Raw genomic sequence first — 11,852 nt, forward strand, 5'->3', positions numbered from 1 at the left:
CTCCCTCTCTCCTCCTCTCCTCCTCCCTCTCTCTCTCTCTCACACCTCCCGGCCTCTCCGGTGAGAGTAGAGCTCGTGAGCCGCGTCCTCGCCAACGTTTCAAATCTGGCTTAGAGAGGAGAGGAGAGGGATGGAGGAGGAGGAGGAGGAGGAGGAGAGAGGGGGGGAGGAGAGATAGGGAGGGAGGGAGGGAGGGAGGGAGGGAGGGAGGGAGGGAGGGAGGAGACCGCAGGCCCTCACAGTGGCTCCAGTCGAATGCGTGTTTATTCACTGCCGTTCGTCATGATAGAAAATGTGGGCATAATAATCCCTGACGAGTCGCGCTTCGCTGGCGGAGGACTGGGCACTCTCTCTTCCCCAGACGGACTCCCAGTCTCGGCCCCCTCTCTTCCCCAGACGGACCCCTGGTCTGGGCCCCCTCTCTTCCCCAGACGGACCCCCGGTCTGAGCCCCCTCTCTTCCCCAGACGGACCCCTGGTCTGGGCCCCCTCTCTTCCCCAGACGGACCCCCGGTCTGGGCCCCCTCTCTTCCCCAGACGGACCCCTGGTCTGGGCTCCAGAGAACGGCCACTGTTCGTCTCGTTGTCGAACGTCGGCCCGCGATTTAAACACTCCCACTCTGCGCAGCACAAGAGAAGCACTAAATGACTGTGGAAGTGATGTGTCCTTCTTGTATGTATGTGTGTGTGTGTGTGTGTGTGTGTGTGTGTATGAGTAGGCTGGGGACTTAGCTTTGAGTGTAACAGAGCTCAGTGTGTGTCTGTAGCCAAGCAACGCTTTCAGAACTCTAGCGTGTGTGTGTGTGTGTGTGTGTGTGTGTGTGTGTGTGTGTGTGTGTGTGTGTGTGTGTGTGTGTGTGTGTGTGTGTGTGTGACTGCAAGCAGGAGGTAGGACAGTCTGTTCAACTGCTCCTTACCCATGTGCTCGTCTCTCACAGTAGTGTCTCTCTCATAGTCCTGTCTCTCTCATGGTACTGTCTCTCTCATGTTGTTGTCTCTTTCATGGTGTTGTCTCTCTCATGGTAGTCTCTCTAATGGTAGTCTCTCTCATGGTAGTCTCTCTCATGGTAGTGTCTCTCATGGTAGTGTCTCTCATGGTAGTGTCTCTCATGGTAGTGTCTCTCATGGTAGTGTCTCTCTCATGGTAGTGTCTCTCATGGTAGTGTCTCTCATGGTAGTGTCTCTCATGGTAGTGTCTCTCATGGTAGTGTCTCTCATGGTAGTGTCTCTAATGGTAGTCTCTCTAATGGTAGTGTCTCTCATGGTAGTGTCTCTCTCATGGTAGTGTCTCTCATGGTAGTCTCTCTCATGGTAGTCTCTCTCATGGTACTGTCTCTAATGGTAGTGTCTCTAATGGTAGTCTCTCTCATGGTAGTCTCTCTCATGGTAGTCTCTCTCATGGTACTGTCTCTAATGGTAGTGTCTCTAATGGTAGTCTCTCTCATGGTAGTCTCTCTCATGGTAGTGTCTCTCATGGTAGTGTCTCTCATGGTAGTGTCTCTCATAGTAGTGTCTCTAATGGTAGCGTCTCTCTCACGATAGTGTCTCCCTCCGTTGCTGATTCAAACACACACACACACACACACACACACACACACACACACAGCAAGATGTCACAACCTACATGTAATCTAACAGTACCACGACTCATTCCACCCCCTGCGGTGTCAATGTGTGCTCTTTACACACCCTCCCGTTATCCGTGGCGAGTGTGTGTGTTTGGCTGGTTAGTGCGTCGGAGGGAGGGACGAGCCAGAGGGCTGGCCGAGGCGAGCAGCGTTCGGCTCCACTAGATTAGCGCCGTTTCACACTGGATGGAAGAGAACGCAAAAATTGCTCGCCATTAGTTTTTATTCGCCAAGTCAGTAGTCCATGAGTGGGCTCCCCGCGTTGCTCTGACTCACGCGCAGACGCACGCACACACACGCACACGCACGCAGACTCCCCCTGTTGCTACTCAGCAAAGCATCTGTGCCAGGTGGAGTTGATCGTATTGGTTGTTCTTAAATGTGTGCACGCACACACGCATACACACACACACACACACACACACACACACACAGTTGTAGTATGGATCACAGCAATAGACGGCACCATTGTGTTGTGTGTGTCTGCGGCCAGCGGGCCAGCTGGTTCTGAGGGGCCGGGCTCACCAACACTGTTCTCCAGTGACATGAGAGCAACACACACTCTGTTCACACTGAACAGGAGCGGCGTGATGTGTGTGTGTGCGCGTGTGTGTGCGTGTGTGTGTAGAAGGATTTGCACATATCATTGGGTTTCTCTCCAATTGTAGTCTCCTCTGCTTCACAATGGTGGAGCTCAGTTGGATATCTTAGTTCTCGGTCTTAGTCCTCACCTAAAGCATTTATTTAGTAGATCACAGTTTATTTTTTAAGACTTAAGTCCTAATGCAGTAAGCTGTTTGAATATCGATCAATTGACGAACGTCCCAAAAATACATCATTCATAATATTCATACTGTCACATATGAAGACTCTCACGTCTAGTATCCATACGACGGTACGTACGCAGAAATGCATTATGGGAGCATCTGAGGTCCCAGAGCTCAGAGAGGGAAGCCGAGCGCGGAGGGAAATGACGGTACGACCTGGAAGACGAGCTCTCCGCCGGCCGTGGATTAGCGGTGCGTGTCGGGAGGCGGGCGCCGCGGTTGTGTAATCTTAGTTAGTGGCTATTACCGGCCCCGGTGCGCTTAAACGGTAATACGGCCCCAAAGCCTCCCGTACCGGCGGGCTGTAGCTGACCTTGGCAGCGGGCCGGTCACACGGCGAGGGAGGGAGGAGACTGACCATCACCAAAAAGGAGCGACATTGTTACATTTCTATATTTCTTTGTTGTTGTTTTTTTTTTTTTTCTCAACGCCACGTTGGCGGTCGTGGTCTGGGTTCGGAGGAGCGCGCGGCGTCTCGCGGTGCGACGAAGCTTTCGTGGGATTTTTTTCACCCTCCGAGACGTTTATCTTGTCGCCGAGATTGTGTTTCGGTACATTTTGTGTTGTTTCCTAGTGTAACAGTCTAGTGGAGGGAAAATATGTTTTGAAATTATTATTAATATTAATATTAATGTTTTATTTATTGATTTATTTAGGGTTATTTGGCGTCTGCTTGGTGAAATAACTGTTAAACTGGAACCATCTCTCCTGGAAACAGAAACAGAGATGGGGAACATTAGACGGAAACGCAGAGAACATTCTCTCCTTCCCCAGACCCCGTCCCCCCCCGTCCCCTCGTCCTCCAGGGGACCCAGCCCATCATCCGCCTGAGAGCACTCCGCTAAATAGCACTCCTCCAATGGGCAGCCAGCACCACATGGCAGCACGGGATTGGCTAGAGGGCGCGAATGATGCATTCCACCGGAACCAATGGGTTGGGAGCGCGGAGGACCTGAGTCACCTCGTCTGTCCGTGTGCTCTGTCACTCTCCTGTCAAAACACACGCACACACACGCGCGTGCGCACACACACACACACACACACGGACACATCTCTCAGTGATTTAACCCTGCACCTGCCCGAGTGTGAGAGAGTGACACACACACCCTCCCGATCCTGGACCCTGTGAGCACCAGAGCAGGTGGCAACGGAGGGGAAGGGGGCACACTCTGCTGTTGGTACCCTTCGGGCACACACAAACACACACACACACACGCACACACACGCACACACACACACACACACCTCACAGAGCCAGGGAATCCTCTTTAAGCTGTTTAGCCAACATGCCAGGCCCTAAGGGACTGTACACCTTGAGTACTCTCTCCACACACACACACACACACACACACACACACACACTGCGAGACTGAGGCACCACTGACTGCAGAGGGCAGGAGTGATACATTCAATCCAAAGTTCTCCTCACCACCCATCCTCTCTGTGACTGATTTTGTGAGCTATTGTGAGATATGTTGGCGTTGTAAATTATTTACGTTTACGTTTGCACACCACAATTCACACATTCCATCAAGTCCCATCGAGTCCAAACGAATAATGAGCGCTTCGTCCTCCTCCTCCTCCTCCCCCTCCCCCTCCTCCTCCCCCTCCTCCTCCTCCTCCTCCCCCTCCTCCTCCTCCCCCTCCTCCTCCTCCTCCTCCTCCTCCTCCCCCTCCTCCTCCCCCTCCTCCTCCTCCTCCTCCTCCCCCTCCTCCTCCCCCTCCTCCTCCTCCTCCTCCCCCTCCTCCTCCTCCTCCTCCTCCTCCTCCTCCACCTCCTCCTCCTCCTTCTCCGGAGTTTCAGGAGGGTTAACCGGGGTGAAAGAGGAGCAGATGGAAGAAGGTAGTCCTCTCTCTCACCTGGCCCGCCCACCCCAGCCCCCGCGTACCCGCCCCCCTCCGCCCACCCCAGCCCCCTCGTACCCGCCCCCCTCCGCCCGCCCGTCCAATCCGCCGCCTCCAGGGCCTCGCGGACGGAGCCAGTTCCCGGAGGGACGACGAGACAAGGTCCGGACGCCGTCTACAGCGCAAACTCACCGCCGTTAAGTTTGATCCGTAAAAAAAAAGACATAGACAGGCACGGCCGCCACGGCCCCCCGATCCGGCTCTGAGGGCCTCGGGGGGAGGGGAGGAGGGGATGTCAGAGCTGTTTTAAGTCCTTGTTAGGGCCTGGGGCCGGGGGGAGAGACGCCGGGTTTGTTTTCTTGTTTGTTTGGCAGCTCTGAGATGATGTTGATGTGGATGAAGTTCATGGGGGATGATGCTCTGTGGGGTTTGTCGATAGGTTTATCGAGGTTCAGGAAAGATTTCTCGGCTGAAATTGTCAGGCTTGGCGGTGCGTGGTCTCTCTTTTCGGCGGGCGAATAATACGCCCCTGTGTGTGTCGAGTTCCGTCTCGTTCGACTGTGTACGGGGGTCCGTAAGGCACGCGCGCACGGGCACACACGCGCACACACAAACAACCCACTGTGTCAGGCTACTGTTCCAGGCGGTCTGAGTGTCAGATTGGTGTGTAACTAAGCGTGCAGCTAAGTTTCAGGGCTACATCGGGCCTCAGGGACACAGCGCAGGGGATACCTGATGACTCCCATGATGCATAGCGTCCTCTGGCCCTGCGCTGTGTCCCTCCGACTAGGAGAGGCTGACTTTACACACACATACACACACACACACACGCACACAGCTTGGGCTGCACACACAAGTACAGGCACACACACCGCACATGGAGAACACAAACACACAGGCTGCACACGCTGACACACGTGCACACACACAAACACAGAGTTTACACACACACACACACAAACAAACGCACACACACAGGCTGCACACACCAACACCCGCACGCACACACACCTACAAACACATGGTGGCTGAGCAGAGCAGTCCACCGGAGCCAGGCTGAAAACACACCCGTGGGTGGGAAGCCAGAGGGCGCTCTGCTCAGAACAAATACCTCCACCCCGTCTTTAAAATGCACTCTAATATTTACATGATTTTTTACAATTATTATTATTTGTATTTTATTTATTTAATTTAATGCTCCAATTAATTTTGAATTAAATATTGACAAGTTGATCATTTGTGTTTAATGCTTTGGCAGAAGTATGACAGATTGGCTGAATGTCACTGGATAATCTATTCACAATTACCATCTGTCATTCTACCTCACCTCACCCACATTGGGTGTGCGTGTGTGCATGCGTGTGTGTGTGTGTGTGTGTGTGTGTGTGTGTGTGTGTGTGTGTGTGCGTGTGTGTGTGTGTGTGTGTGTGTGTGTGTTTGAGAGAGAGAGAGACATAAGTGGGTGACTTGTAAGTGTGTTAGCTATGGGTTTTATTCCCTAATTTCATTATTCTGAATACTATATTTTTGACAGCATTTATTTTTGTACATATTTATGTGTGTGTGTGGGAGTGTGTGTGTGTATGTGTGTGTGTGGGGGTGAGTGTTTATGTACCTCTGTGTTTACGTATACAGTATATCTCTGTGTGTATGTGTGTGTGTGTGTCTATCCTGTGCTTATCTGTGTATGTGTGTGTGTGTATTTGTGTGTGTCTATCCTGTGCTTATCTGTGTATGTGTGTGTGTGTATTTGTGTGTGCGTCTATCCTGTGCTTAACTGACTGTGTGTGTGTGTGTGTGTATTTGTGTGTGCGTCTATTCTGTGCTTATCTGACTGTGTGTGTGTGTGTGTGTGTGTGTGTGTGTGTGTGTGTGTGTGTGTGTGTGTGTGTGTGTGTGTGTGTGTGTGTGTGTGTATGTATGTATGTGGGGGGGTGCATCTATCCTGTGCTTATCTGCCTGTGTGTGTGTCCTGCCCTGTGTGCAGGTAAGCAGGTGATCCATCCGGGTCAGGTCCAGGTGGTCCAGGAGGAGTTCTCCCCCAGTCAGGACCGGGTCCAGTGGGCCTCTGAACTCATCGCTGCCTTCCAACAGCACCAGGCCCAGGGCAAGGTAACTCACTTCCACTTCCAACAGCACCAGGCCCAGGGCAAGGTAACTCACTTCCACTTCCAACAGCACCAGGCCCAGGGCAAGGTAACTCACTTCCACTTCCAACAGCACCAGGCCCAGGGCAAGGTTACTCACTTCCACTTCCAACAGCACCAGGCCCAGGGCAAGGTAACTCACTTCCACTTCCAACAGCACCAGGCCCAGGGCAAGGTTACTCACTTCCACTTCCAACAGCACCAGGCCCAGGGCAAGGTAACTCACTTCCACTTAGATTGACACGCAAGAGTTCCCCCAATACTATGCAGTCACAGGGGGATTATTGGCGTTGAGATCAAAGTATCAGTTATAATTAATTGTCGTATAAATGTGTTGCACATGTAATGACATTATTCAATATATTTGGTGGGACATGTCTAATCAGGACAGATGATGACAGATGTTTGCTTACCAGAAAGATTTAGCAGGAAATTTCTTCAGACATTTATTTATTTATTTATTTATAGGAACGGGGGTCTCATTGAGATTAAATATCTCTTATACAAGAGTCCTGGCCAACAGGGACTTCACAGGGATAAAAAAATAAAACAAGCATATAACAATTAAAACAATAGAAAACAAAGGACAATTTACCAGTGGCGTTTTCTCCTATAAGCCAGGGTCAGCCTGGCTTACCCATAAAAAAATCCCAATAAAAATTGATTTTTGTATCTTCTTTTCAGACTGTTTTTGATTTTGACTATGTGGTGTATTCTGCCATTTCGCTTCATTCTCTTGTGTTTTGGGAGTGCTCTGTCGCCCCCTACAGGCCTCATGAAAATAAACAGTCCACATTGACAGCAGTCTAACTAGCTCGTCATCCTTTAACATTACAGACAGCTAAAAGACTTCTGGCTTACAGAAGTTAATCCAAATGAAAAATCAACCAATTAAATTAGCCCATACACACTAAATTCCAAAAAATGTCATCAGTCGAGATGTAAACTAGCCTGTGATTTGTCAAAATGCTTAAAAGAGGGCGTAGGTCAAGCCCTCTCCCGACTGGTTTACATTACAATTCCCATAGACTTTTTAACATTGGGAGAACTTATCCAAACAAAACGTGTCATGATTGTCCCGCCATTCACCTGGCTGACGATCACAATCGCGTTACCCACGTTATCTAGCTAGCTACTGGCAGCGATCAGCATGTAAAACTGAGATCTAGAGTATTTGTTGAAAAATGATTTTGCTGGGATGGTGGACTAATGAATCAGAGACAAGGAATTTGATTGTGTAGAAAATACCTTGTTAACAGAGAAAAGTGTAAATCAATAGAACATCTGTGAGGTGCGTTCAGTGTCTCCACTCGCATCGCAGCTGTTTTCAGCCGAGGAAAGATGCGGAATAGTTCTCAGATCTGGTAGTGGGACCGGTTTGCTCGTTCGTGTTGATAATATCTACAACTAACCACACACACTCCCATCAGCTCAGAGGCAATGGGAATACGTGGGATTCCTGGTCGGTCCGGGGTGTCAGGCCAGGTCTGGGGTGTCAGGCCAACCAAGTTTAAGGGCAACCAAGTTTATTTGAGTGCACATAGCCTACTCGCTGTGGAGGCCATTACTCGCTGTGGAGGACGTTACTCACTGTGGAGGACATTACTCAGGACTTGGAGGAACTCACTTTAACGGGCTGCTGCACGCAAAATTTGGATTAACAATTTAACTTGCAAAACAGTATGGGAAGTCAAGGGCGTCTACCTATCCTAAATGAAGTGGATTAAACATGTTTGGGTTATGAGATACGGTAGGGTTTTTTCTTTCTTTTTGTTAATTACGAGTTGTTACAGCTGTGCGTCTTTCTTCTCTGCAAGCTACCGAATCATGTCAAGAAATGATGGGAATGGAGGATGCGTTAGCTACTGTTAACGCTATCTTCAACGTGCTATCTAGCTATCTAACATTACTAAGTGTTTATGGTTGTATGTACATTTGGAAAAGTAAAACAGTCATTTAGAGATCTCAGAATCCTCTTGCACTGTGAGCCTGTGGCCGTCATTTTGCGCTTTCCACTCTAGATTTAATCAGGTTCGATAGCGTGAACTCGAGAAAGCAACAGCAGGCACTAGGAAATGCAGTGTGCCAAGCGGCTATCGAGTCCAGTGGGTTCTGGCTTATAGTGATGTCAGACTGTCCTGCCATTTGCTCTGGTTGCGTTATCTTAAATATTGTAATCTTAATTCAGATTTGTGTCTTTGACATTATTGCTCTCCTTCTCTTCGTGCATCTGTGGTCCTTTCTGTGTGTGTGTGTGTGTGTGTGTGTGTGTGTGTGTGTGTGTGTGTGTGTGTGTGTGTGTGTGTGTGTGTGTGTGTGTGTGTGTATGTGTGTGTGTGTGTGTGTGTGCGCGCGCGCGCGTGTGAGAGCGCAGTAGTTTTCCTGTGGAGGTGTAATGTTTTGCTGTGCCCTAATTTAGGCTACTGTAGTTTTCCTGTACGTTTTTTTTTACATAAATGCAACTGTTCAAGGGCCCTTCCGGTGCCTGGAAACCTCCCGTCAGGGCATGCTTTGAAAGTGTACCACCAAAAAATGTGTGTGTGCTTCGCTGGCTCTGGCATACCTGCTACCAGGACCCACCAGACACCACTGCAATTTACAGAATCATCAATCCTCTTTCAAAACATCTTTGCCCATTGACTGGCATTCAGTTGGGACTTTACATACCCTGTATGGGTCATGGATTTAATCATTGATATTAGATAGATGTAGACAGACGGACAGACGGACAGACAGAACAAACAACCACAACGAGCATAATGGGCACTACCCACTAGCGATTACAATTCAGGAAACGAAGGTGTGACTCATACGCACGCACACACACAAACACCCACACACACCTCTATTCCCACTGAGAACACACACTCTCTACCCCTGTGTGTCTGTGAGAGTCTGCTGGGTGTGTGTGTGTGTGTGGGGGGGGGGGTGCAATTAAGTGCAGACTCTTATTGTTACTAATTTAGTGCATGGCTGGATCGCGCGTGTCATTCCCCGTGGGCTGTCTGCTAGAGAGATGCCACTGAGGCCATACCCAATCAGCCTGCACCTCTCCCTGCCAGGCCAGCCCGCGCTAAGCATCGCCCCGGGGACACACTGTACCCATCTCTCTGCCACCCTGTGTGTGTGTGTGTGTGTGTGTGTGTGTGTGTGTGTGTGTGTGTGTGTGTGTGTGTGTGTGTGTGTGTGAGTGCGTCTGTGTGTGTGTGTGTGTGTGTGTGTGTGTATGAGTGTTTGTTCCTTATCCTTATAGTACAGTTCCGTTCTCTTTGTCTACCAGCTCAGCGGTCGTTTGTTTCCTAGAATTCCCACCTCCAGATATTGTTTGGGATTCCTGCGTTTGGTCCGTCCAGACCTGGCCTGACCCCCCAGACCTGGCCTGACACCCCAGACCTGGCCTGACCCCCCAGACCTGGCCTGACACCCCAGACCTGGCCTGACACCCCAGACCTGGCCTGACACCCCAGACCTGGCCTGACACCCCAGACCTGGCCTGACACCCCAGACCTGGCCTGACCCCCCAGACCTGGCCTGACACCCCAGACCTGGCCTGACACCCCAGACCTGGCCTGACACCCCAGACCTGGCCTGACACCCCAGTCCGACCAGGAATCCCACGTATTCCCATTGCCTCTGAGCTGATGGGAGTTTGTGTGGCAAAGTTGTAGATATTATCAACACGAACGAGCAAACCGGTCCCACCACCAGATCTGAGAACTATTCCGCATCTTTCCCCGGCTGAAAACAGCTGCGATGCGAGCGGAGACACTGAACGCACCTCACAGATGTTCTATTGATTTACACTTTTTTCTGTTAACAAGGTATTTTCTACAACTAACTGGAGCGCACTAATGTCACTTTTCTCTGACTTTGGCGTAAGGGGTGGATCAACATATTCAATTGATGCATTTTATGTAGTCACCTCTATCTCTCCTTTTTTGTCCACCCCTCTCTCCTCCTCCTCTTCCCTCTCCTTCTCACCACTCTACCCCTCTCTCCTCTCCTCCCCTCTTCTCCCCAGGGGGCGTTCACCTTCAGGGGCAGTATGATCGACATGCCGTCTCTGAAGCAGGCGCAGAACATCATGACCCTGGCCCACGCCGTCCTCGCCAAGTGACCCGGAGGGGGAGGAGAGGGGAGGAGAGGGGAGGGTAGGAGAGAGGAGGGGAGAGGAGGAGAGAGGAGAGGGGAGAGGAGGAGAGGGGAGGGGGAGGGGAGAAGAGGGGAGGAGAGGGGAGAGGAGGGGAGAGGAGGGAGGGGAGGAGAGGAGAGAGGAGGAGGAGGGGAGAGGAGGGGAGGAGGGGAGGAGAGAGGAGGGGAGGAGAGGAGAGAGGAGGGGGAGGAGAGGAGGGGAGGAGCCAGACGACAACGGAGAGAGGAGGAAGTACGAGGTGACTCCGTCAGAAGGCCCGAGCTCTGCGATAAACCCGTCCCGTTCTCCCGGGCAGGACTCAGTGGTTCTACAAGCTCAGGAACCTGATGCAGAGGGACTCCAGGCCCTGGAACCGGCTTGTGATTCATCTTGATTTTGTTCATTTGTTCTGTGTATTAAATGATTGAATGTGTTCACGTGTTTGGTGTTGGAACGCTGCTGATATGACCAAGATGTCACATGCCACAGGAGCACGTCTTCAGCGTCAGACTGTTGTCATTGCGTTACCATACCCACAGGAATGGTCGCTATTGTGTCAATGGAGGGTTTCTATGTGGTGCGGGCACTTTGGTGGCAAGCTGTGTGTCTGTCTGCGTGTGTGTTTGTGTGCGTCTTGTGAGTTATCCTTAGTGTGTGTGTGTGCGTGTGCCCGCCCCTGCCCCTCCCCCCCCCCCCCCATGTAGTGACGGATGCCCTGCCGTTTCCAGGGTCCGGGCAGCTGGGTGAAAGGCTAAACAAACACAACAAGCCTCCGTTGTTCCCCCATTCAGCCCTGGCACCGTTCTGGGCCCCAGACCCCCTCACCCACCCCCCCACCCCCAGACCCAGCCTCGCCCCCATCCCCTCCAGACCCCCCTCCCCCCCACCCAGGATCACAGGCCCCCTAGTCCCCCATCACAACAACACTTAAATCCTGTTGGCTAAAAAGACACATTTAATGTACTTAAACCAACAATTGAAGTGTGTTTGTTTCAGGGCCCTCGTGGAGCAGCGTGGGTCTCTGTGTTCAGACTGACAGCGGGCTGCGGGCAAGGGGCCGATGACTTCGCCCACGTCTGCCAATCAGGGTCCTGCGCCCAGGGGAGGGGCACACGCACGCAGAAACAAACACACACAAACATGCTTTAATGGGACTGCTTGACCTGGACCCAAACCTAGCCTGGAACCAAAGCGTGTGTAAACACCCCTTTCTTAAGATCTCCATTCACGCCGGCGCGTATTCATGTACTCATTGTCACATGTCTCTTGCCCTT

At 51.4% G+C, this 11,852-nt stretch overlaps 1 protein-coding gene across 1 annotated transcript in view; it reads left to right on the forward strand.

Moving 5' to 3' along the window:
- clybl (citrate lyase beta like) overlaps positions 1-10,563 on the forward strand; it is a gene marked incomplete at both ends in the record, with an annotated part of 60,851 nt that extends 50,288 nt beyond the window's left edge. The window contains 2 exons of the mRNA XM_084452009.1: positions 6,287-6,411; positions 10,468-10,563. Coding sequence (XP_084308135.1) covers positions 6,287-6,411; positions 10,468-10,563 — 221 coding nt within the window. The remainder of the gene's footprint in view (positions 1-6,286; positions 6,412-10,467) is intronic.
- Positions 10,564-11,852: the final 1,289 nt, after the last annotated feature.

This window comes from Borostomias antarcticus (assembly GCF_949987555.1).
Source record: "Borostomias antarcticus genome assembly, chromosome: 17".
NCBI lineage: Eukaryota > Metazoa > Chordata > Actinopteri > Stomiiformes > Stomiidae > Borostomias > Borostomias antarcticus.